Genomic DNA, 27,115 nt, shown 5'->3' on the forward strand with positions numbered 1-27,115 from the left:
GTAGCGGTGCAGGAGCAGGCTGCCGCTGGGGAGAACCAGTGAGACAGCAAAACCAGCAGGCGAACCGCGAATCAGTGGACTAATATACTGACCAGTCGGTCCCACTCCCACTCGGGGACCGTGTCCTCGTCCACATCACGGTGCAGCGGACGGAAGGTTGCTTGTATCCCGTTTCTCTCCCTGGAACCAGCCGAGCAGTGACGACGCCTCGGCTCGGTGTGTGTAGCTAGCCGGTGATGGAGCCTGGCAGCTAGCTAGCTGGCGGTTCTCCTCTCGTCAGGCTAGCATCTCTCACAAGGCTAGCTCGCCCAGCAGCAGTTCCGCCTCGCTGTGTGGTTTCCTCCCAGAACAGCTACACGTGCTAGCGTGTGTTTAACAAGGAGCCAGACGGGAAACGGTGGGAGTTAGCCGGCGAGTCACCCACTGGCATCAGCTGACGTTAGCTTGCTAGCTAGTCAGCGAGTAGCCACTAGCTTCCTCTGCCTCGTTGTCACTGGAGAGCCCTGACTGGTGTGTGAGAGGCTGTAAATACTGGCTACAGCTGTCTGACGCTTAGTTAGCTCGTTTGTTTTTTGATCGTGTTGTCAGTTGAGAGTAGTTGTGTCAAAACGGCGCCTTTAACGACTCGCAACCTTATCGCATTCTGTCAGAGACCAGCGACCCACCGGATCCTCTCGACATGCATCACCCGGACCCTGCAGGAGACTCTGGCGGCGCGAGGAAGATGGCGCATCCGCCTGTCTTCCACAGAAGGGGCAGCAACACAGGCACCACGCTGTCAACACAGGCGAACCCGGTGGTCAACAACAGCCACGTCCCGGCCGATGATTACCAGCCCTCCCTGCTGATCCAGGGCCAGCCTCCCGCTGGTTCATCCTCCCCGGGTCCCCATCATCCTCCTCCTCCCCACAGCCTGAATCTTATCTCCCAGCCCCAGCCCACACCGTCGGCCGGTGCCCAGATGAAAAAGAAGAGTGGATTCCAGATCACAAGTGTGACCCCGGCACAGATATCCGTGAGTACCAACAACAGTATTGCAGAGGACACAGAAAGCTATGATGATCTTGATGAGTCCCACACTGAGGATCTGTCTTCTTCAGAAATCTTGGACGTGTCCCTCTCTCGAGCTAATGACATAGTTGGAGCAGAGAGGAGCTCTTCCGAAGAGACTCTTAATAATTTCCATGAGGCAGAGACCCCTGGGGCTGTGTCTCCCAACCAGCCTTCGCACCCCCATGCACTGAACCAGGCTCAACAGCATGGTGGGGCCATGGTGAACGGGACTGTGCACCACCACCACCACCATCCTAACCATACCCAGGTGTACTCTCTGTCCACTGGGCCTGGGAGCATCCAGTCTGCCCTTGCATCTGGAGCTTTACCTCTTGTCACCCAGAAAATGCCTTCAAATGTGGGCGGCCTTCAAGAGAATGTTTCCCAGACTGCCCCTCCAAATATTGTCGCTCAGCCTGTGGGGGTTGTGGCCTCGGGAGCTGTCCCTGGAATGCACAGTTCTGGTACCGGCACTACAGTTAGCATAGTTAATCCCCAGACCAGCAGCGTTAGTAATGTGAATATGTTGAGCTCTGCCAACGTGCCTGTGAGAGGAGGGATCAGCACCAGTGCTAGCAGTAGCATTAGTGGCTTTCCTATCAATGTGATGAGCAGCAGTGGGGTCAGCGGAGGTGGAGGTGCCACTGTTGCAGCCGGGGGAAACCTAATTTCTGCCACGAATATCAGCATTGTCCAGCAACACCAAAATATCAGTTCAAACATGGCTGTGACTACTGCAACCTCGGATGCTGTCAGTGCCTCTGGAGGGATGGGACCCTCCGGTGGGATCCAGGGAAGAGTTGGATATGCTGTGAGTGCAGCCATGGCCCCATCCTCTGTGTCACCTGCTCCTGCTCCAGCCCCTGTGGTGGCTCCCACTATTTCCCGCTTCAGGGTGGTGAAGCTGGACTCTAGCTCTGAGCCCTTTAAGAAGGGCAGATGGACATGTACTGAATTCTATGACAAGGATAACCCAGCCTCTGCTCTTAGTTCCTCCACTTCAGATGCTGGGTCTCTTGGCATGCGTCAGTATGTCTCTGAGAACTTTGCTGCAGCCTCAGAGAGGGAAAGCACAAGTGGAAGCTCTGTGAGTAGCACTATGAGCCATTATACTGAGAGTGTGTGCAGTGGAGAGACTGGGGGACACCCGGTACCCCAGCATGCCCAGGAATATGCCTCCCCTCCTCAGGGCTTTCAAGGAATCCTCCCCACCATGGGAGCATCACAAGCCCAACCTCACATGCATGCCCAGGATATTACTCACTCGCATGTGGGCCCCTCGGCTCCTACAAACCTTCATCAGCCTGCTCCCATGCCAGGCCACCAGACCACAATTGGACTCCCTACAACCTCTCTATCCCAGCAGCAGCTCACGTACGCACAGGCAGTTTCAAATCAGCCTTCTGGATCTGTGCAGGGTCTAGTGGGTGTTCAGCAGCAAAACCTGGGCTATGCCTCCCTGCAGCAGCAGCCCGCAGCTGCCCCCCAAGCAACCCCAGTGCAGGTGAGGCCATCTGAGTACACCCAGCTTCACCAAGGTATCCCCCAGGCTGCTGCTTCTCAATCTCTGTCCAACCAAGCTGGATCAGCTCCCACTGGGCCAGCTAATGGAGCATGTCATATGATAGGAGGCCTTCAGCAGGCACTTCTCCACACACAACCCCAGCAGCCCTCCACCACTTCCACTCTGCCCTCTCATGTTGGTGTAGCAGGGCTCGGCCAGCAGCCTCAAAGCCACCCTGGTCTCCTGGATTGCCAGCAGCAGCAGCCCCAGACACAAATCCAAAACCTGGGTCTTGGTGCCCAGCAGCCCAACACACTCCACCAGAGTCAAGTGTCTGCAACAAGTGTGCCTCCTCCCAACCCTCAGAGCGACCCTCAGCTCCAAGCCCACAACAATATTAGTGGTAGGATGCCCCTGCAGGCTGTTCCTCATAGCCAGCCATTTTCTGTCAGCTTGTCCCAGAACCACAGCAGTGCTCTGGCCCTCGCTCATGCTGCCCAGGCCAGTGCCCTGTATGCCAGTCTGCCCACTTTCACCACTACTCAGCTGCAGGATGCCCAGCGGCTGCTTCTGCAGCACCAGTCGGCTCTGTTGGGACTGCCCAAGCTGTCTGGAGGGGAGGCTGGATCCAGCACTGTTCAAGGTCAAGAAGCTGAGGGCAACACCATCACCGCCAGTGCCTTAACTGCATCAGCTGGACTTAAGACTGTCGATGGAGAAGAGGATGGGTAAGAGCTCTTATATCCTTGACTGTTTTTGTTCATATTTATTTATTGGTTGTGACAAACTTACTGACATTTGCATGAGTGTAAGCACAGGCACATTAAATGAAAATTTCAGAACTTAGTTCTGAATCAAAGCATCGTACTGAGAGATAGACACATACTGTTAACTGGGTTTTTGATTCCTAAATCAGCATTCAGAGTGTTTTGGAAGCTGGATAATTTCACTGGTTGCTGTGGCAGCTGTGAGCGAAGAGAGGTGTTATTGTTTTCCTAGATAGCCGGCAGACAGTAGCCAGGCTGCCACAGTCGGTCTGTCCTCTGTCAGTGGGACACAGTGCATGGCTCAGCTGGATGTGACGTCTCTTGTCTTTATCGAGTGGCTGCAGTGATTCGACTTTTTTCCTTGCCTGAATCCCTATTTGCTTCAATCCTGATGGTCTTGTTTACTGGGCGGAATTTCTCCTGCGTGCACAGTTTTATGGACACACTCATTTGTTGTAGAAAAGCTGGAAACACGATGGAGGTTGTGTCATTATTTCATTTGATATAGAAATGGGTACCTAGCTGCAATTGTAATGGAAATTAAATCATTTTTCTTAATTGCACGGATGAAATAATGTATGACAGCTATTGTTTTTTTAATTTCCACCTCACAATGCAAGCCAGGCTTAGAAATAATACCTTTTGATGAACTCATGAGGAAGAGATGGTGGTTTACTTGTTTACATTGGAAAAATATAGTGCAGTAGCTTTTTTCCTTCACTAAAAGCTTATTGATTTTATTAAGTGCTCCCTTTCTCTTTGTCTCTCTCTCTTCCCCCTCACCCCATCTCTTTTTTTCACCATCTCTCTTTGTCACCCCTCTCTTGTCATTACAGTTTGTTAGTGATTTATGCTCTGACCCACATGAGAGTCCCATGGAATGTCCTCCCAAATAATAAGTTTAAAGAGATTATTTTGAGGTTGAACAGGAATTTTAATCACTTTGCAGCAGCAGGAAATTACCCACCTTTCAGTCACTCCTAACAGTCCCAAGCCTTCCCTCCCTACTACGTGTGTATTATTTACCAATTACCCTAGCTCTCACCCTACCAACTTGTGTCACACCTGAGTTATGATAAACATGCAGTCAGGTAGAAACTTATTTCAGTTTCTCTGAACGATGGCGGCTGTTATCACATGATGTTTAACTCAGAGGAATGTGAAATCTATGTGGGATCAGGTGGATTATTGTCTTTGATGATAAGCAGCGTTTGGGTGAAACCAAAGCCCTTGTTACAAATGAGAAGATTGTCTCTGTGAATTATGCTCTAGGTACGGTTCTGCTATATTTACCTTAGCTGTCACACGACTAGAAGTGAAGGAGTTGATGGAGCTTGTTGAAGTTTGTGCCTCCTCACTGAGGGTGGACTGAAAATGAGATAGGGTATTTCTCTGGCCATTTCTTATCCCTCTCATCGGCTGATGCAAACACAAACACAATCAATACTCATCCTAATCAGGTTTCTTTCCCCTCTGAGTACTTTATATTCAATATCTCAAATCTGCAGATACTGATCTAAGTCCATTTCTAAATTGGATTTATTTCTAAATAAGCAGTTGCATTAAAGTAAAACAGTCACATAGATTCTAATTTATTATTTTCAAGAAAGCCCTTTATTGGTTTATGATTCATGACTGTCTGTTGTTAGTTATTGGTAGCCACATTTTTGTAAGTTGAGTGTTAATTTGAAAGCAGATTGAAAATTCCTTTGTCCTTGTGAAAGAATCCAGTGTGGCCCTAACAGGCTCCTGTTGACATTACAGTATTTTTATAGTTTGACCCTGTTGTCATAAATCTTCCCTTAAGGCACAGTGCTGTCTGTGAGGCAGGGTGTTAGCTGTGCGCTTGCTCTATCTGCACTGACACATCTTTAATGGCATATGACTGATGTGGCTTCATCAGCCATTAAAGGTAATACAGTAATTGCAGAATGGTGCTAAAAATTTAGCAGCATGAGCAAAACGTAACTGAATGTGTGAGAAAGTATTCTAACATGGTCATATGCAGGTTATGCATGAGTCCTTGATGTGGTTTTTGTATTCTGTTGTTTTTGTTTCTGTTTGCATTTCTCTGTTTGTGCACGTACGTCCTGTAGTTCAGTTCTTGTTTCAAACCTTTCACACTGAAGACGGTCTTGTGAAGAGAGGTAATACAGACTTTTCAATTTCGGAAAGATCAAGTGCTTGGTATTCTTTTCTGTTCTAGTTTCAAACGTAGCACTTTATAAACATAATTTTAAGTTTCTAATGTTTATTTCTGTCAGTTTTGATGATTTTTTAAATTAATTTTTAAATTACAACACAGATTAACTTTTAAATTAGTTGTTAGGAAATTGGAAAAGCTATTTAGACTAGCAGCGTTTGAATATTTGAAACTTGGTTCCAGGTCGAAGTATTTTTAGTTTTGGTTTAATAGTAAAAGTAAATGTTATCCTTCTATCTTCTCTGCATTAGTAATAACAAGATATGATACTTTTAATATAAAGTTGCATTTTAACAGATGGTTATTCTGGCTTTTTTAATAAAGAGGTGCAGTGGGGCATGGGATTGTGGTTTAGATGCTTTTGGCATTGATTCCTATGTATTAAATACCAGGGATGTCTGTCTTCAGCTCCCATCATGTTCTGGTCAGTGCTCTGCCAATGACTTCATGTTACTCGACTTGAGCCAGGTACAACCGCTTTGGAAAGGAAACCAACATTTTTTTTGTTTAATCCCCTGCTGTGCCTAACCAGTTGTCTCATCGAAATAATTTAGGACACTGCAGTTTTACTAATGCAGTGCTATTGTTGTTCAGAACACACTTAATTTGTGTGTGTGTGTTTGAATGTGTGAAGGCACAAGGGAATGTGGGTGGGCTGGCTGGCTGGCAGCGTGATGGCTATCTCTGCCACTGTCTGTTTTGAATGTAATCTTCCCCCTGGCAGTGCAGAGTAGCCGGTGTGAGCTGGGACTGTTGCTCATTGTGTGGAGATCAACTAGACCCTGAAAATTCACAACACACAGAGGAAGTGACCCAAGCTGACCTAACAAAAAACGTAGTCACATCTGCTGAAGCTGGTCTCAACCGCCGAGGACTCAGCTGTCCGAGCAGAGTTGAACATCACTGTTCCAGCTCTGATAAATCCTGCCTCTGTGTTGCTGTCCGGAATTCCTTCATCAGTGTTTATGTTGATTGTTTTATGGATGATAAGCTTGAAGTGTATACACTCTGACAGACTGCAGCAGTTCAGATGTTTTATTAGTTTTTTTTAAACATTGGCCACATCTGGATTTTGGGGTTTTTCATTGCTGTGCCCACATCTTGATGAGTCAGAGGCAGCACTGACCTCTTGCAAACTCTAACCCATCTTAGCATTTCCTCCTCGGTTTCATGCATATCATGGTGTGTCATAAAGGTTTTATATATATTGTGAAATACAAGATCTGTGGTGCTATTGACTACACTGGATATTGTATATTTTTAGTAATTTTCCATATCCATGGGTTTGGCTCAGACCTCGACTTTTGAGCCACAGATCGGTTTATACTTTTTGTGGGGACCCAAAATGCTCCCACACTGCTGAGCTGATTGTCCCAGGGGCCGACTGCAAACTCAGAGTCGTCATCCATCTTGAGCTGCAGTTATTAAACTATCCTAACTTTTACTGCAGGTGTGATCACTCAGTCTGGATCAAAATAGCCATGCGACACATTCAGTTAGGAAAAATACAATGTTTAATGTTCTACAAAATACACACCTTACCCTAACATTTATTACAACTGTCGTTTTTTTTTGTGAAACCAGATTATGGATCTTTGTATCACGCTTTGAGTTTCAGAATAGGTACAGCCCGAGTTTTTAGTGAAGAATATTCAACTCCTGTAGGACTGACAGATGGCCATAGAAATTGTAGTCTTATTCTACATGGACGAATGTGGCTGGAGGCAAACTGATCATCGGCAGTCTGCTCACTTACTGAATTGATAAAATGCTTTAAGATAAATGGAAAACTTTTACATCTCTCTGCTGGAATGTAACATTTCCTTAACAGTATCCTAGCTGATAGAGTGATTTCAACCACAACTATCACCTATTTTCAACAAAGAAGACTTCATCTGCTTGTGGGGGGTGAACACAGATTTTAGTTATGAGGGATTTTCCGTGGCTTCTGGAGAGCTTAGTTTGGCTTAAAACGCTTTTATTCAACAGGTTAGTCAAGACAACTTCTTCAAAGGCTCAATCCAGAGTCAGCTGTCAGCTCACCCAACCAAAGCACTTGAACTCATGCCATGATAATTGACGTTATGGATACAATAAGCCAAGAAAACCACACCCACCTGCATGTGATGTTTGTATTAGCGTGGACAGTATGTCTGACCTGGAAATTGTCTTAATCTCAGCTGTGTGCTTGTGTTAATACAACACAATTGGCTTTTTGATTGGAGGGCAGCGTATGTCCTATAACCTCATCTGAGGCTGTAGGAAAACTAAATGAGTACTTTTAGTTTTCCAATGCTTTGTAGAAATGGAGAAAAGGATCAGTCAGAAAAGGCAATTTAAGCAAAGGGTGGTGATTCCAAGTTCTGATCTAATTAGAGTTAATCCATTTCAGCAACCATAACAAATTTCTCTGTGTTTATTTTTTTCACATAGTGCCCTGATGTTTTTTTGCTGTTTGGAGATAGAAATGAGTGATGAATTGAATACGCGCTGCAGACCGGGGAGGTGTTTGTTTTTCTTCCAAGCAGCGAGAACAAACTCCATCACAAATACTCTTTTCATAGCACATGCACTCATGTTGTTGTGTTCAGCCACAGCCGTTTTTATAGGACACGGGTGTGTCCATAGTGGCACATCACTGAAGTGTTTCACTAAAAGTAAACAGCGTTTGTTATTTGTTATGCTGCTGACGCCTCCCCAGCACACAGACCGAGCCAGAGAACACCAGAACACAGCAGAGCAGCAACATACTGTGTATGAGGGAGAGAGGGGTGGGGTGTCTCCCCATGCACTACTCAATCAATCAAATTGTATTTGTATAGCCCATGTTGACGAACGATATGTGTCAAAGAGGTTAACAAGGTGACTGAGTATTTACTGTTTTTTTAAATTGAGCAGTGGAAGCATGAATGGCAGAGTGATGCCGAGATTGTGAGTGGTTCACTGTGTTTGGATGAAACAGAGGTTGATACGGATCACTCGCATTGTGCACATCTCTCCAGAAGTCACATCGTACCCTTGTCCGTTGCCGATTTGTTTGCTGTGTGTGCCTGTATTCAGATGTGTCATTGATTTTCCTTTTTCTGTGCCGTCTTCTTACTGCTGATGGTTTATTCTTCCATCAATAAACGGGATTGTTTCACTTAAGTGTTCAATGGGAAAACTAATGGCTTGTAATGGATGATAACGGATTGTGCTTTTAGTCTGCCTTTCATCTATGAGGAAATTGCCCTCTCACCCCTGAACACACACACACACACACACACACACACTTAGTGCTGTGATAGTCAGACCCTCTTAAAGCGGCTTCTGCTGATTTAATTGTGGTTCTTTTTGTACCTGTTCATTACAAAGAGAAGCAATTATTTTGCAGTTGTATTTGTTTTTCATTATTTATTGTTCTTCCAGTGTTTTTATTGCATTCCAATAAATTGAAAGTTTTTTTCATCACAATATTACTTTAAAATTTTGATAAACACAATATACATTTTGTAGCAGATTATCTTTCAATCTATTCTCTTATTAGTTCAGGAGAGCATAGATATTGAATTCCTCTGTGCCCCTGCTAGATAATCTGGTCTCCTCCTGAGTGTTAATGTTGTACAGCAACATTGTCAGCCTTTGTCCTCATAATTTCAGAATTATGCATTCGTTTCTTAAGTCCCACAAGCATAGTCTCTATTGCTGCTTTCAGACCGGCACTGAACACCGGATAATCTCCTGACCTTCTCCGGAGGGAATGTATGTGTGAAAGCTAACGTCAGAGTGAATTTGCTCATTTCTTCTTTACTTTGGCACAGATGCTGTCAATGCACCTTTTCTGCTGCAATCTTATGACGTGCATTGAGCTCCAGGACATTGGGGCGTTAATAGCCAATGAGTGTTTGTGTATTTTACATCACGTAACAGCAAGTTTTCTTTGTATAGTGGTCAGGGTTAGGTGCGACATTGACAAGAAGGCAAAGTTACTGATGACTTGGTTTCCAGCACATTGAATGTTGAACATGACACATGAAACAATTCAAAAGGCAAAGGCTTCTGGTGGTAATGCAAAAGAAGTCAAAGTAAACAATCAAGTTGTTTAGAACACATCGACAAAGGCGTCGGTCCTATACCCACTACTTATAATGTAAGGTTAAATAATGTGGATGTACATTATCATATGTTCCATATTTAATATATGATCTTTGAAAGTTGATTGTTAATTTGACATTTCTCATCCCTTGGAGGAGAAGTGAATTGCATCAAAAGATAAAGAGGAATAAGGCAGAATTAATTTCTATGTCGTCACTCTACATCATGTGTAACATAATATATATATATATATATATATATAAATATATATAAAGCCTGTATAATGTAGGAGACTATGTAATGGTGTTGATGGAGCCTTTATCTTCAGCCACACATTTTTTTATCTTTAGTCCTTAGTTGGCTGCCACCGTCAGTCCCCTAAACATGCAGGCAATGTGCTGAATCATGGCCGGCATTCCTGTGGCCAGATCACTGTCCAGTCAGCTCCAGGAGACGCATGCGCACGCACACACACACACACTAATAGAGAAAATGTGGTTGATGACTTTGCTAGCGGCAAGAGCATTCCTGCCTTTTACTTCTCAATTTCTTCTGTTACTCTTTTTGTTCGGTTTCTTTCTCAGAATAGTGCTTTATCAATTAGCTGTTACTGCTTGACCGTAGTAAATTATGACAACGTTATCAAAGCTTATAAACAGAGCTACCCATAAAAAAAAGATGACGTACTGCTTAACTTCTTATCTGCAGCCTGGACTAGCTGAGTCATTGTTGAGTCTGTGAGCAAAACCCTGCACATTAATATCAAGTGTCAAATAGTAATGTGTGCTGTCTCCTCATGATGTGAAATATCTTGGCCTGTCAGCTTGTGCGTTTTCTATTATTCCAGCGTGTGCAGCAATCGATCAAGGATATTGAGTTTATTATTAAAAGAAAACCAGCAAATATTCACATCGGAGAAGTTTGAGGCACTGAATTTTTTGGCGGTTTTGATGAAATTATTGACCGATTATTACCTCTGGGGTTATCTTTTCATTGCTATGTTATCTATGTTGCTTGTTATCTTCTCATACTCAACCGATTTTGGCGGAACTGGATAGAAGGGTGGGATATGGACATGGCAAGAAGACATTTACTTTTTGAATGGAATCATTAAGGGGGGCACATCCAGGAATATATTTTCCCTTTCTTGATCAGTAAGAGATAGGCCTTCTGGTTCTGGTTTCAGTTTGTCTAATTTCTCAAGTCCACTAACTGACTAATAGAAGAATTGGAAACAAATATGTAGAATCTTGTCGGTCATTGATTGAACATTAAAAAACCTTATTGTGGTCATTCGCGCTCCTTTGTGGGGCATGTTGACACTTTGGAAAATGCTGTTTTTGTTTAAAGTGTTGGGAGAAGTGTTAAGACCTTATTGTTCTGTGCTGAATCAATCCATTAGTTAAAGCATAGCCTCATCACATACTCTGCAGCCTGATGGGCACCTTCCTAAATTTTAACCAAGTAGTAGTGACTATGAGAACAACAACTATGTGATTGGTTCTCTTGGACGGGTCCCACCACCTGCTGGACACAATCACACCACTGGGCAGCCCCTTCAGCAGCAGACTGATTCACCCTAAGTGTATCGCAGGTTGCTCCTTCCTGCAGCAGTTAGACTGTACAATCAGCTTTTCTCCCAGTAGAACTACACACATCCATTATGGACTGAACTACACTCCGGTCACTTCTACTTAACTGTGCAATATTTATTCTGTTTGTGCAATACATTGGTTCATGTGAATTTCATTGAAATTAAGTTGATTGATCTGCTCATTTTCTGTCACCTATGTTAAAAGTAAGTATAGCATGGAAACTCAACTGCAAACTAGCAAGTATAAGTGCTCGGTGCTTACGGCTTTTTGACTGTGTTGATCCAAAACACTGTGTTGATCCAACACAGATGTAAAATCCAGGCTTAAGAGTCATCATCACTTAGCATAAAGAGTGGAGGCAGGGCTGTGCAGCTAGCCACGCTCTGTGAGTAGCTCAAACCTAGGCCTTGTACTCTTCATAAATAACAGTTGTAAATGTATCAGGTTTTCTGCGAGTAAAGGAGTCGGATCGCTTCAGCCTTTCTCAGCTGTGATGTTGTTAGAGCTTGAGCCACCGAGTGTCTTTTCCCATTGGGGTTCGTATTCATTCACTTTCGATTTGGGTTGAGCTAATCCTCTTTTCTATGCTCTGCGACTGAATGAGGAAGACTGCACGGGGCTCACGTTTTTATTTGTTTTCTTCTGCCCACAACAGTCTAGCCAGCTCCTTCTCTTATTAGCGGGAATAAAGAACAGAGACACTTGGCTCTTAATCATGTCTGTCTGGCTATTTAATATCCACGTACTGTGCTCAGCGTTAATTCACTTTACGCTAGCTCCCACCAAAAGAAAAGACTTTGAGGATTTTGTCTATTATTTCTGAGTTGAACTTAAAATGCCCTCTACTTTTCTTTTGAGTGAACACAGTTTTGGGGCAAGCCTGTCACTTGTTCTTTTGACTTCAAATCTCTTTAGACTACTGATTAAAAGTTTTAAAAATATTTTTTTCCTGAACAGAACATACCCAAAATAACTCCCTGTGGTTGCTTCTGGCTCTACCACAGTTGCACTAATGCCAAGTATGATCTGACTGCAAAACCTGTCCAGCCCTGCAAACGGTGCTTTACTACCCCCTGCTGGCTGGCAAGCTGTGAAACTACCTACACACTCCAGGCTCCTCACACTGTGGGACTGTTTAACTGTTTTTAGATTTTAAAGCACAGTATTTGTCTCAAATTGGAAGAAGAGCTAAAGTGCTACTGCTGTGGATGCTCCTTATCAGGCATGCTAGCCTGGATGGTGGGAGAGAAGCGTGGAGCAGAGCTGTAAATATCTCCATTAGAAAACAAAAATTAAAACTCTCTCTCTTAGCACAGATAGAAGGGCCACTTCGTTTTGTGGTCCACTGTCTGTTAAATGTGTACAGGGTTAGTGGGCTGAACGAACCCCTGCCTGTTTTAAGTTTCTTAGCCAACAAATACCTAATCCTATGATAATGTTTTGCTTATCATTAATAAAGCCATTGTTTTACCGCACTCTGAAGGCAACTTTTAGCAGGAGTTTTTTGTAACTGAACTGCATTTATCTGGTGCTTTTAGAGTCCTTCCACTTCTCAATGTGCTTTTAATCCCAAATGGTCAATAGTTCTGGACATGAATGAGTGAAGCTTTTCAGTTGAAATGAGCTAATCAGTTTATTCCAGGGAAGGACATTTAAAGTGGGAAGAAATGTTTCACAAAACAAATCTCAATGTGAAAGATAAGGGAGCAGCATAATTATGTTGGAAAAGGGGTAAGCTATTAGTTGAGCTATTGTTTGAGCTGCACTAGAGCCTGTGGGGTGCTGAATAACAAGTAGTAGACGACTGTGACCTGAGAAATAACCGTGCACACAGCTTTATTTCCAGGTTGTTTTATAGCTTTCAAGGTGTGATTACAGGTCGTTTTTATGCTAATGAAAAGAGGGATTAGCCGTGGAAGGAATGCAATGTTCTCTTCTCACACTGACATCAAGGACTTGAACTCACAGCACACTGCTCTGAAATATACACATCCACTATTTAAGCCTTAATAGTTAACTTTATCAGTAGATTTGCACGCTGTACTTGACAACATTCACAAGGCTGACGCAGAGAAATGTGGATTTTATTTCATCTCACTCCTCACATTCAGTGAGCGAAGGAATGTTGAGAGCAGCCATTGTGCAAATCTTGATTGAAATGTACTTGATTTTGAGGTTATTATGTGCTGATTGGAAACTGACAGAGGTCAGGATTGAAAGCTTTTGATTCTGTTCATGCTTTCATTGGAGGCAGTGGAGAGTATGGACTATTCAATTATATGGCTTTGACTCAAAGACATTCCACAAGTGCCTCTCTAAACAGCCTATCAATTATTATTTAAACACACTGTACGTTTTTGGTCAAATAAGTGGAAACATTTCTCTACACGGGCTGAACTACAAGGTCTTAACAGAGAGAGGGGAGAAGTTAAATAAGTTGTAAGGCATGCAGTGGATCCAGTATTTGCCACTAGATGGCAGTGTGTAACAGTGCATACCTTTTTGAAGTCTCGGTTTGTATTCTAAGGATTGAACCAGTTGGCTTGGCTGCCGATGCAAAACTGTTCCAATTTATAGACTTCTAAAATATATCAGATGACGTCCTTTTAGTGCACTGACCTTTGAACATAATTTAGTTGTAGCGATGGAGGATGTTTCCTCGTTGGGTTGGAGCATGACTCATCTCATGATTGCTTACTGATGTCTATCCCCTTATTTAAACACAAGGGCTGTTGTCGGTTTGAGAGGAGTAAGAATCCTTTGTTGGAAAACTGCCCTTCAGCAAAAATTCTAATGTTTTATTCAGATGGAATTTGAATGAAAGCTGGATGTTTTTTTGACGTTTTGGTTGACTGAAAACTTGTATCTTTTCCATTGGATTAATCAAGGGTTCAGTAACACATTTGAAGAGAGAAGACGTCTGTGCACCCTTTAAACATTTTTTTATTTTAGCTCCCACGTACAATAGAAAAGTTTGTGGGAGCAGCTGGTGTGTGGACATGTTTCGCCCCTTCTGTACTCTAGCACCTAGTATTAATCAAGTTTGGATTTGTGTGCAGTTGTTTACCTTCTCAATAATAAATGTGAACACTTTCTGATGACTAAAGGAGAACCAAACTGAACTTTGTGAGCCTGTGGTATATTGTCATTAATTTGTTTTTTCCTTTTTTCTTTCTTTCATGTTGACCTGTGGTCTTGTCTTCTCGCAATTACAGGTAAGACTTTTCTTTATCTTTCTGTTTTGACTTTCTGTGATCCAAATGATTTAACACTATTTAACCAGCATGGTAGGGTCCAGGTTAGAAGGTCACAGTAAAGAATTCCTCTTATATTTATCATCACAACAGGATCTCAACCTTACTTAAAACCTTTTTTTTTTTTACAATATTAGATTCACTAAAATCAGACTGTGACGAATGTTACTTGGTTTATAATGAATATGGATCTCAGTAAAGGAGGTGTATGACGTCACATCATATTTAAGTAGGTTCCGATTTAATTATCATCCACTTGATATCAAGTTGACGTAGCAGAGAAAATAAATCTCACCATAAACCAAATTTACTTTAAGTTTTTCAAAGAGGTCACAGGGGACTGTTGGATTGAATTCACAGACTGCTTTTCCTCTTTCTCATCCTCCACATGTAAACTCAGAAATATACTCTCAGTACCAGGAGTATGTGAGTTGTTTATAAGATATATTTGAATAGTACATATTAGTAAATATTCTCATCAGTATCAAACCAGATTAGTAATCGTGTTGTTGGGAGTTGTGCAGAATAACTGTCTGTACTCACAATGACCTTATCCTAGCTTTGTATATAGTTGAAAAAAGACTGTTACTCAAAGAAAAGTGAACAATGGTGTATATATAAGTAGAGATACACACTGAATGATTGTCTCAGTGAAAGTCTGGTCATGATGGTGAAACTGTACATTGGCAGGCCGGCCTGTAAAGCCATGCAGGAATCAACACTTAGTTTGTTTGTAACTAAGCTGTGCTTATGATAGCTCTGCTGTCGTCAGAGATTCCATCCCAGTGACGGTGGTGTCATCATTAGTTAATCCACTCATTGCTCTGTCCTGTTCTCTTCACTTGTAATCATGCACAAGCGTGTGCACGCACTTCTGTCTTCACAAATGAGAAAGCAGGGAAATGGGTCAGGGCTTGTATCTTCATTGTTTCAGCAGCTTATGTAAAAAGGAAAGAAAAAAGGAATAATGATACTTTTAGGAATTTTTATTTTGTTGATTGTTTATATTAACAACCAATATTAATTAGAGACACACATTTCTGTATCATTATATAGTTTGTACCAAAGTAAAGTTTTCAGGGCCCCAGTCCAAATGAGATCTAGCCAATAAATCCAATGTGTGAATAGAGCCAGTCATTGTCTGTGGAATTCACACAGATCGACTATGTGTTTTGATGAGGTTTCAATAATTTTTCCTGCCCACTCTACCCACGCACCACCCCTCTCTTAAATTTTTTAGTTTTTGGTAAACATCTGGATCAGGGGGAGGATCCATGAAGTTTTGTTAAACTTTTTCTTATAGTGTGAGAAAATAGTCATTTTCACTGATATCCCTGCGAATAGTTAACAATATCTTAATGGGGAAAAAATTTGGCATATTTAGGGAACTGATATCTATGAATGTTTGATTGAATTCAAGGGGACTGATGGGCCTTGGTAGATGTATGTGTTCTACTGTGTGTCATTCTAATTCTAATGTTGGTATCAAAATGATCCTTAGTGTTTTAAAATGACTTTCATCACTTTTTTGCAAATGTTTTCAGATTCATAAAATACATTTATGGGTAGATATAATACTTATATACTTGAATTGTATAATTTAAATGCAAATAGTAAAATGCATGATAATATGATTTTCTGAGGGGGTCAGTTGAATTAAGTTCTATGAGGAGATCTAGCTCTTTACATTCTTCTTTCAACCCTTTCTCCTCCTCTTTACTGCTGTATTAGCTTTACTCCTTTCTCCGGTTGTCTGCGCTCAGAGCGCTGTGTTCTTTGGCTTCTAATCCTTTTAATGCCAGGTTTCACTCCACATTATTCAAACCTGCTGCTCATACACTTCACACAAAACGTTAAGTAACCTTGCTCCTCTATGTGTGTGTATAGGAGTTGGGTCCTATTCTATAAACGGGTTACTTCTCCTGCCAGTAGGAACTGAAGTGTCTCTCTATAGAACGTGGTTGAATAACTTGCTGCAGCTGGATTAGAAAGTCTACTTGCTGTATTCCTGATATTATTTTCTTATTTCTGTAATCATTAATTATTATTGTCCATGAGTAACACAAAAAAATCCACTCAGCAGGCTCCTCACTTTGACGTGGTGATTTGCAATAATAAGTGGACACAGCAGTTAATATCTGATTGTGCTTTTGTGTCTTTACACAGCACGAGAAAGAAACGCAGAAATCCACTGGCTGCAGTCAGACCATATTCAGAACATGTGTTAGCGCTCCCTCTCTTTGAGACAGTATGAATGCTGAGGTGGTGGATCTAGGCCCTTCTGGCTCTGTGTCTCTGGCCGAGTCTCTCTCTCCCTCCTTCTCTCCCGCCAACTCTCCCCCAATGTGTGTGTATTAGTATGGAGGACTAAGGACTTGCTGCTGTCAGCCCAAATGCTCCAATAGTGCTTCTCTCTCTTACATATGGAAGCCAAAATGGCCACTCATCATTCCTCCGTACCTCTCTGACTGACTCACAGCAGCTCTGTGCCATTCTCCATAGTCAGGGTGTGACTATGGAAAACCACTGCCAGGGCTTACTGGTAAAGTCTGTGTGTGCTTTCCACTATCAAACTCCAGCTCAGCTAAAAGCCTTTTCAAATTCATCAACTCAATAGGCCTCTTTTTTTTTCATCGCTGGGACGTGCCAGGTCCCTTTTTTATAAACTTTTAGAGATTACATTTCCCCAGAAAGACAGCAGGTGTGGGCACAGTTCCTCTTCCTGTAAGACACAGCAAAAAATAACCAGAACTCAAGCACATCTAGAAACTCCATCATGATGAAAGAGTAAATACTGGAATACTGGATAGTCATATTAATGAAGCAGTCTCAGTCTTTGTACAGAAAAAACTTTTACAATGTAGCACATTTTTATTTTAATCACACAGATTAGGAGCTTTGAAAAGCTCTGCTAGTATACTTAGTGTGCATTACTATAGAAATAACCCATCATGACATGTGTTTGACCTCTGTATGACTCTGGTATCTAAACATTTCTTACATGTGATTTAGATTACAAAACAGGCTTTGTGTTGTACACAGCATGCAGAAATAGATGACATTGTTCATGGATGCACATGCACAGTAACTTAATGTGCATGAGCTTATTTCCGCAGCCCTGCAAAGCCAGATTGATTAGTTTTGACCAAAGGCCTAATGTTTGAAAAGCATCCACTATGACTTATATAGAGCCTGGTCAGATAAACAGTAAACCATTGAGTGAACTACAGCTTTTAGATGCTCACTGAAATCAAGTTATTGTAGGTTTATAAACATTATGCAGCACATGCATTTTGCACTAAATAGTTATTCAAACCTTGTTTTGAATAAATGTGTTGGAACAGTTAATGTTGACCTCTTAGGGAAGATGACAGCTAGTGCTGTGGTATCATGGATGGACATAGACAAATCCCACAATCCCAGCACTGATCACAACAGATTTACAACCTAGAAAAGAAAAAGCTTATTTTATAAATTCTTTAACTATGACTCTGTACAGACCTGGTACCATCTGTCTTGAGGGATCAGATCAAAAGTAGAAAGTTCCAAGTTCAGGTGTGAACAAGACACATTGAGAACGAGTTTGAGATCTGATCATTCCCAGGTTGGTCTGGGATGCACGTGGCCACATTCTTTTAGCAGTGTGAACGCAGACGTGTCCTGGGCCACATTGAAGCATTGCCTATTCAGCTGAGGTCCTCTGACCTGCTACACTTTTCCAAAATAAACAAAGTATTTCTAAGTTTACAATTCACAGATTTATTTGTAGCGACCCACACAATAATAACATGGATCGCTACATATTGATTTTTATTTTTCTCTTTTTACAAGTAAAATCTTGTTTCATTGTAAAGGCCAATTTATGCTTGTACGTCTTTTCTAAAACGGACAGATAAGACCGCCCTATCCGTCGTGGAACGCCCTCTCCGAGCGCCCCGGAGAGCTTTTCGTACACCTCTGATTTTTCTAACTGTCCGTCTTTATTCCGGAGACCCCACGGACAGACATTGGCTGTGATTGGTCCGCGGACGACATCATTTCCCTACGACGTCATTTCCGGACCTCAAACTTCCTGCTTGACAATAAACCCAAACACAACTAAGATTCTACGATTAATGTGACGTGTGTGTTAAGCCAGCGGAGTTGTCCAGCTGACGGTGTCTCGTTATTGCACTGACGGCATGTGTGCACGGTCACATACGGTTATAACGAGCTTTCAAAACGGCGCTAGCAGGCTAGCCACCATGCTAACTGCGGTGGTAACACAGCAAAAACCCGCCGTCACGACTTTAATTCCACTTCTATCATGACACTGTTTCTATAATACCGCCAGATTAGAAGCAAACACTGGGTAGTAGTTAGTTCCGGGATTCCCTGCTGACTGTGTGTGGAAGCTGGGAGGGGAGCTAGCTGGGATGGGAGCTAGCTAGCTCCGTCTAGCTTCAAGCTATACGGAGCTTTAAGCTTTGGAATTAGCAACACAGTTCGGAAACAAGACCGGGGAACCGCTGCGCTAAGAAACGATAACATCAGCATTTTGACCAGCTGGGTGTCACTTTATTTAGTTCTGTTAGTTGCCATGGTTCAGTGTGTGGGAGACCAGCCGACAGAGGTAAACAGACACACGTGGACTTCTTCTTCCCATTAATGGGGTAGGCTTCTCTGAGCTCGTCTTCCGTTGAGCCACCTATGGGTTTGGCAGTGAATTGTTTTAAACGTACAGTCGTCGGAGATGTAAAAATCAAAAAGACTCTCCGCTCTCCGTGCAACCCTCTCCGAGAAACGGATACGTAGAAGCATATTGGAGCCTTATCACTACATGCAGCGCTGGCTCTGCTCTCTCATCTTCTCACACGAGCACACAAACGCATCTGTAGAGTCAGCCCGGCTAAAAACAACATCAATTGGTGTTGGCAAACAGAAATGACGCACATGTGTAATTTGCATATCAATTGGGGAAGTGGTCAGAGAGAGGCACGCATTCAGGATGCATCCTACTGCCAGGTGGGAACAGACAATCTTGCAGCTGTCCTCTCTGGACAGATGTTAATACCAGGTCTGAACAGAACCTTTGTAACAGAGATTACTGTCCATGACTACATTGTAGAGATCAGAATTGTCAGCACTGTGTAGTGGTTGGCTCAATCCCGTCTGGTGACGTTAGCTGGCGGTAAAGTAGTACTGGTCTTTTTAACTTTTGCACCCTCAGGACGTGCTTACAGAGGTGCTTTCACTGATGTGTATTCTGACTGCAGGTATTTTTAGTTCCGAGCCTTGAAACTTTAATTTCCTGTATTTCTAGTTGATAAAAAAACAAAATGACTTTTCTTAGTTAACTAGAGGACTCAGTTTGAATGAAGCATTTGAAGACTTTCTCTGACTACATCTGGTCAGCTAACGGGAAGTGTTGTGAGGGCGGCTGCTGTAAGGACTGTACGACCCACCCAGAAGTCATGTGACACTGATTCACTCCAGCACGTCGAGACTGCTAGGTCAAGTCAAATCCCCACATTGTGCTCATCCTTCACCTGTTGTTTCTTGGCCGGCCGTCTCTAAGCCAGCGGAGGCTCTGTGTGTTTTCTGTCTGCTCGGGCACTAAGCCATCTTAAGGCTGCCTTTCAATGAGGAATGACGAGATAAGACCCCTAAGCACAGGGTCTCTTGTCTGTCGTGCAGCGGGCTGACACTGAAAATGAGAGTTTGTACAGGGGGGAAATAATCGTGATTCTTTAGAAAACTGCCAACTACACCAAAAAGTGAGCGTCAGGGCCTCTTTTGCAGTTTTGACGGTTGATCCCTCAGTGACCATAGAAAACTCATTTGCTTTTTGGTAATCTCCTTCACCCTTGACTTGAGGCACAGTATGTACCATCTAGTCCCATCATGTCACATCCAAACCATGACAGTGCATGGTCAGTGCCTACATCATCCCTATGTGCAAATAAATCTACATTATGCTGAGGAGATGCATAAATACATTGTCTTTACTGAATAAAACTGTGATTTATGATATTTGGATCAGTAAAAGGACAGTTAGAGATGTTAAGCGATGCTGAAGAGTTGAGGCTCGGAGTTTATTGTGTCTCAGGCTATAGGGGGCAGAGGGCTTGTGTTGTAGACGCAGGGAAATCACTGGGCCACATGCTAATCTCTGTTGATGGTTTATGTAACTTCCAGCATCACATGATCACACGTCACCACCCGCCCCAGCTACTCTCTGTACTCAGTAATTCACTCACTGGTCAGCCATTCAAACACAAATAGATAACATACACACATGGACTCAGTCTTCAGAACCTGCCTTGCTATCTTTTGATTTTCAGTGCAGCGGCACTTAGTCATGCATCTTTAGGGGGTGACGCAGACCTCTCCCCTAAAATCTAAGAAGGAGCAGGGGGGCGGATTGAAAACACCAAACAAAAGAAGCTCGGAAACGCACAGTGCTGTGTCACTTTGTAGTGTACATGTTCCTTTTGACTGACGGCTCCATGAGAGTGCGGGGTGTGCGGGTGCAGGGCCATGACGAGATGGCGATGGAGCTTTTGTTCTGGGAGCTGGAGCAGCACCTCAAAAGGTAAAATCAAAAGACAGGGAAGCAGCGGGGAGTTAGCCGCTTGAGCCAATCACTACGGTAGCTGCGCACAAAAGGCTGCGTGGCTTTATTGTCCTTTTCTGTTTTTTCATTCATGGCGTCAGGGGCTGCATTCGCATTGAGGGATGCTTAAAACGCAAACTGGTTTACAAAGTTGAATTACATTTGATATCTGTAGTCATTATATTCAAATGTAATGTAGAGTAATGCATAGACGGGCTAAATCTTTGTGTGAATTACAAATGCCAAATTCATGCATATTTTAAAAGAAAATATGTTTTTTAAATTATGGATATATCATATTTGTTTTTGGAAATAATCGTATCCTCGTATGTATTTCAAATGCCCATTAGAACTAAGTATTAGTGTCAGTTAAAAGTAGAGCATCAACCAGACTTCTGTTAAAGGGCCTTAATACAGTTTGGGTCATATCTCTCTTAAGTTGCCTCAGTAGGTCACTGGGCTGGGTTGTTGTTTTACTGTAGAGCAGCAAGGCTATATGGCTGGTCCACCTATAACTGTTTTCTATTATAACACTTAAAAAACTGTGTAATGTTTGGTAATAAATCAAGTACTGTTATAGTATAGCAGGTTAAATCCACTGGGGGACATAAGACATCACGGTATTGCAACAGAATAGTTTAATCCTTAAATAGTTTTAAAATGAAAAATCTGCATTCTGTGTATGAGATTAGTAAAAGAAAATCGTGCATCTAAAAACCTTTCAAATGGAAGAAAGCTGGAAGAAAGTGAAAGTCTGAGTCACTTGTTTTGTTTTGCAGTGCGTGAACTCTGTGTTTCTTGTTTATAGCGTGGAAACCTTATTAACTAGTGGCTCATTTAAGTGCATTTTCTTGGAACGTCATCTAGCTCTTGGCCAGTTGCCAGAAGGACCAAGTATAGCTCCTTCCAATCCTCTGGGCTTGTGAGCGAGTGTGACTAGATCAACGCCACAGTCCTACTGGCTATTTGAGTCTGGGTAATTGGCTAAATCCCCTGTCCGAGTCGTAGAAGAGACCGGAAGAGATAAGCGCTGCTCTAAACCTGTTATTAAGCTGTTTAACTTCTTGTTAAGTGTTGAAGTGTTTGAATGGGATCAGAGGTCAGCACAGGCCGGCATCAGCACGCTGTACGTTTCCCAGAGGCTATGGGTGAGCCTTCCTTAAAGTACTAGTGCTTAATAAGCCAGGCAAAGCCCAAATTAGACTATGCCCCCATTTTAATGGTGGACAGAGACATTCAAATCACATGTAGGGTACTTGGCATGTGTTCCCTGTTTTTGTAGGATTTGAATATATTCTCTCATTAATACATACAGGTACATCAAGACCAGCTACACCTCATGGGTACTTATTGAGCCAAGGACCAGATTTTAGGACCATTGGTACAATTTTAACAGCGGCATCTGCGTGGTCAGTGGATGACCTGCAGTATACCAGCACATTTTACTCTGGTAGAAAAAAAGACGATCTCTAAATTAGTCTGAATTTGAGAAAAGAAGCAAAAGCAGTATCGGTGTATTTGTTTCTTTTCTGCATATGTATGTGAAGAGTAGGTGTGAGCAGGGTTTTGGTGTCAGTGGAATGTGTGTGACTGGCTCTTCAGAGAATGTAGGGAGGTGTGTGTTTTTGGGAGAGGGTCTTGATTACATTATCTCTGATCTGGGAGCTGTTTGGGAGTGTGTCACTGTCCAGCACAATGATACTCCCAGTTTCTATTGTATGGTAATGTTGTGTGAGTCAGATTAACCTTATTGCTGTATCATGTTAAGCGATTTACCGATATACGGGTTGTACAGTGTTTAGGTCAATTAACTCTTAGCTCTTAATCTTAAGTGGAGATGAAACCTTAGAAGAAATGTTGTAAGGCAGTTAGTTACAGCTGGGACATGTCTCTAAAACAAGTTGCTTGACAATGTGCCCGCTACACCTTATTTTAGAAGTGTGATGCTGGTGCTACTGTGTAGTATGATAGTGCCTGGGTCACTGTTTTCTTCTGTCACAAATATCTTCTCTCTTAAAACATCTAGCTTGGTGTAAGGAAGAAAACCATTTAAAATGTGTCCAAAAAGTTTCATCAACAAAATCGTCCAACCTCTTTTGAACTTAACAAAATGTAAATATTTTGTTCCTCTTTTGTGTTTGAAGACCCAATTTGATAATTCAATTGTGAGAGTCTTGTTTTGCCTGGTCTCCTTATCATCTTGTGGCACAGCCTCACAGCTCTGTAGTACTACTTACGTCCACATAGGGGCAGCATATGTATATGCAAGACAGTGCTTGAAGTTAATGTTTAACACTTGAAATAAACAGATGTCCCCAAAACCAAATGATCACCTCACTGGAAAAGGACAGTTAACTATGTGACCGATAAATACACAAAGAGCTGTTACTGTAGCTTGTATGGATCGTATTGATCATATTTGTTCTGTCTGGAATTATTGCATCATTTACTCAATACTTAGAAAAGACAAAAAAATGCATGTAAGCTGAACAAACTGTGAGTAAAAGCCTCCAATAAGGCATTTATTCACCTTTTATTCATTAACAATATGGGAGTGGATACAAATGACTGAAATACTTTCATTTTTCTAAATTTAAAAGATCTAATGTATATAAAATGAAATGAAAATGCATCTTTATCTATACATCTATCTATCTAGAAAGGTGTTATATTCTTTCTTTCTTTCATTATCTCAGTATTAAAGGTTTTTTAGAAGTAAAATGGTGCAATGAGTTCAGACACAGGAATTCCTTTAAAGTGTTCCCTGGAATCACAAACTCCAGTCTGTCTTCTTGTTATGGGGAATGAAAACCACCACCTCTCTTCGTGTGAGATTCCAGTGTGTGTGTGAGTGAGTGTGAGTATTGTCCATGGCAGCACAGTTCCTGCTGAATGTGTTATTGTGGCTGTTGCCCTTCCCCTGCCTGTTCTCACTCCTCCAGCTCTTTCTTCTTCTTCCTCTCCCATCCGGTTCTCCCCGGTTTCATCCTCCTCTTTTTCCCCTCGCGGAATATGTTATGCAAAACACGTGTCAGCTGAGTTCCAGGTGGGGGCGTTCCCGCATAGATCACGCAAACGAGCCGCCCCTCCGCCAATCAGGGGCCGGGCTGTGTGCCGCGTCACTGGATAAATTATGCGGGTTTTGGTCCCTCGAGCTGCGGGTTCTTCTTTGCGTCGTCCCGGGATGAACCGAGCTTGGATCGGTCGTGTAACCTCCGCGGTGGCTGCTGCGTCCTAACCCCAACCCGGGCGGATAGCGTGTGTGGATGTGTCTCCCGGAGCTCGCGTCGGGACACACGCAGGCTGTGGGTGTTGTTGTTCGATCCCGGATCGTGAACCATGAGCAGCATGAGCCCGCCGTGCTACCCCGTGGCCATGGACCTCGGCGTCTGCCACCTCCGGGACTTCTCCATCTCGTTCCTGTCGTCGCTGCTGAGCGCGGAGAGCTCGCATGTGCAACTCGACGATAGGTAACAAAGAGATGTGTTACTGAGCCATTACACACATTCACACACCCACACGGACACACACATGCAGCAGTAGTGTGTCCCCGCTGTGTGATGGAGACGCCGCTCGGTCCACGGATGCTCCGGGTTCTCTACACCCACACGGACTCCAGCGCGTTGGGCCTTATTTTGAAAATCCAGCCGTGTCCTCTCGGTGTAGTCCCCGTCCCTCGACCCGCTGCCGAGCGACGGGACCGAGGCTGGTTCCTCTGACTCTGCGGTTCTCCATCTTTTCTCTTGTGTGTGAACCGAAAGCACAGAACCGATTCTAACCGGTGGTTTCACTCCTGTTCTTCTCTTGCAGCTCGTCAGGAGCCAGCGTCGTGGCCATCGACAACAAGATCGAACAAGCAATGGTGAGTTTCAGCTTGATTTATTGTGTTTGAGTTGATTCATACATTCTGATACATCCCGTTTGTTAATGGAAGTGAGGTAATATGCAGGACATCGACAGTAGTGGTGTGTGTGTATATATATATCTGTATTTATAGCAACAAACCAATAAAGGCTACTCTTATATATTGTTATGGAGTTAAAAAAAGAGTTTTACATTGTGCTGAGGTGGTCACTTATTAATAAACTTTCCGTAGGATATAAGTAATGTTCATGTGGATGTAGTTTTAGAAAAAATCCTCAACAAAATAACTGAAGTCATCACAATGTGTGTAGTATTTTAAAACTAATTGTACAGTTACATGTTAAATTTTTCACTCTTTTGATTTCACTCTGGGGTCGTTGCTGTTGTGTCTGTTGCTAGGTAAACTGCATGGCACACACGCCCGTTTATAAATATATGGGGGGCCCCGATTGGCTGACACTCTAAAGTGGGCTGGGTTAGTGACGTAGCCGCCGGGGAGCGTTCTCCCTCACGTTCCCTCGGTCTCATCTGTGTATTGTATCATCACTACAGTGGATTTATTTGATAAAGGAACCAGGTCAGCTTCTGCTAATGTCATTAAACATGTGCAGTCTCAGGCCAAAAAATATTTAGCTGTGATTCTGTTTTACAGTATTTTTATAGTTTGTTATAGAATGTTAAGAGTTGGGAATTCCCTCACTATCACATGTGACTTTTATTGCCATTCAAGATATAATAACCTCAAATGCTCGATGGTTGGTTAAAAGAAAACTGGTTTAAACTGGTGTAATTTCCAGCTTTTTCCCTCCACCCGAAGCCAGTGAGGTGACATAGGGTCACACAAGGTCACATGGTGTGCCGATAGAGTCAGGGGACAAGTCTCAGCATTGTTTTATCAAGTTTTGTTTTTTGAAGTATGTGTACTCTATTTCTATGATCATGAAAAATCATGGAGCATAACATTTCGGCCGCAGATGAAAAGAGTTCTCTGTTCTTTCGTTGATGTGATGTTTTTGATGGATCCATTCCTAAAGCCTGATCTCTCTCTCTCTGTGTCTCAGGACCTGGTGAAGAGTCACCTGATGTACGCTGTGCGTGAGGAGGTGGAGGTCCTGAAGGAGCAGATCAAGGAGCTGATCGAGCGAAACTCTCAGCTGGAGCAGGAGAACACCCTGCTGAAGACGCTGGCCAGCCCGGAGCAGTTGGCGCAGTTCCAGGCCCAAGTTCAGACTGGCTCCCCGCCCGCCCCCCCGTCGTCTGCCACCACGGGACCCCCGAGCACCGCTGCGCTCGCCCAGCCCACATCGCACAGCACTGGGCCCTCGGCGTAGTCCGGTCTGCACAGAAAAGACAGACTGACGATTTTTTTGAGCTCTGCTAGAGCAGCGGAGCCGAACCTCGTCCTGGACAGCAGGAGGTTGCGCTGTTAAGACGAGAATTTGCACATATTTATCTCTCAGAAGGATGCAGCTAGCGGCACGAGCGGCGAGGGGGACGGTCTGGAGATGCTGTTTGGAGGGGGAGTGTCTCACAAGAGGATGATCATTGAACATTTGCCAAATAAACCTTGGACATATCGACTAGAATGTCCTACCAAGAGAAAACAACTTATCGGTGGCGACATTATACGTAACAAAAAAAAATCACTGTGCCTGTGTCTGGATTTTAAGTGATGTCGGTTTTAGTGATGCTGGAGATGCAGGAGCTGGAGGACTGTGTTGGTTGTTACATTTTTTTGCTGAATGATGTAAATAATTAAAAGTGGTTCTCTCTCGAGACCAGATCCTAAAGTTACAAGTTGAGAGAAAAGAGCCTTCGGAGTGACAAGTGAAGAATGTTGGCGATTATTATCTTGACAAAGTCCCCATCTGGAATGGGGGAGGGATATGGAAGGGGGGGGGCGGGGGGGAGGCTATTTTGAACAACACTCGGCAGCATTGATGACGTTACTTCAAACGTGGGTTTGGTGGGATGAACAAAACCTGGTTTCTTATGGAGATGATGAATATTCTATTTTCAGTATTTCACTTTCAAGCTTCTCATTTTTGCCCTGAAAAAAGCTCATCATTGCTGTTGGCTCAACCCTGCAGTGGCATGTAATTCAAACCTTATTCCACAGGGTTGAGGCGTTGGGCTAAGCTGCATTTTCTTTTCCTAAAAAGTTTGATGGGCAGAAGATGATGTATATTTCTGTATAGTGTAAGTA

The 27,115-nt window shown here is 43.1% G+C and overlaps 1 protein-coding gene across 2 annotated transcripts; it reads left to right on the forward strand.

Moving 5' to 3' along the window:
- On the forward strand, positions 1-26,792 carry LOC133021921 (TSC22 domain family protein 1-like). Of its 2 annotated transcripts, none has more exons than XM_061088928.1 (3): positions 1-3,285; positions 24,856-24,907; positions 25,971-26,792. In XM_061088928.1, the coding sequence occupies exons 1-3, from the start codon at positions 680-682 to the stop codon at positions 26,238-26,240; spliced, it is 2,928 nt and encodes a 975-aa protein (XP_060944911.1). In that variant the 5' UTR covers positions 1-679; the 3' UTR covers positions 26,241-26,792. The 2 variants fall into 2 exon arrangements, with proteins under 2 accessions (XP_060944911.1, XP_060944912.1); XM_061088929.1 differs by lacking the exon at positions 1-3,285 and adding an exon at positions 23,793-24,515.
- Positions 26,793-27,115: the final 323 nt, after the last annotated feature.

Source organism: Limanda limanda, chromosome 16 (assembly GCF_963576545.1).
Source record: "Limanda limanda chromosome 16, fLimLim1.1, whole genome shotgun sequence".
In the NCBI taxonomy this organism is placed as follows: Eukaryota; Metazoa; Chordata; class Actinopteri; order Pleuronectiformes; family Pleuronectidae; genus Limanda; species Limanda limanda.

Coding starts and splice junctions, on each gene's coding strand:
- LOC133021921 (XM_061088928.1), top strand. CDS start 680: ATGCATCACCCGGACCCTGCAGGAGACTCTGGCGGCGCGAGGAAGATG. Junction 3,286..24,855: donor GTCGATGGAGAAGAGGATGG/GTAAGAGCTCTT, acceptor CTTCTCTTGCAG/CTCGTCAGGAGCCAGCGTCG. Junction 24,908..25,970: donor ACAAGATCGAACAAGCAATG/GTGAGTTTCAGC, acceptor TCTGTGTCTCAG/GACCTGGTGAAGAGTCACCT.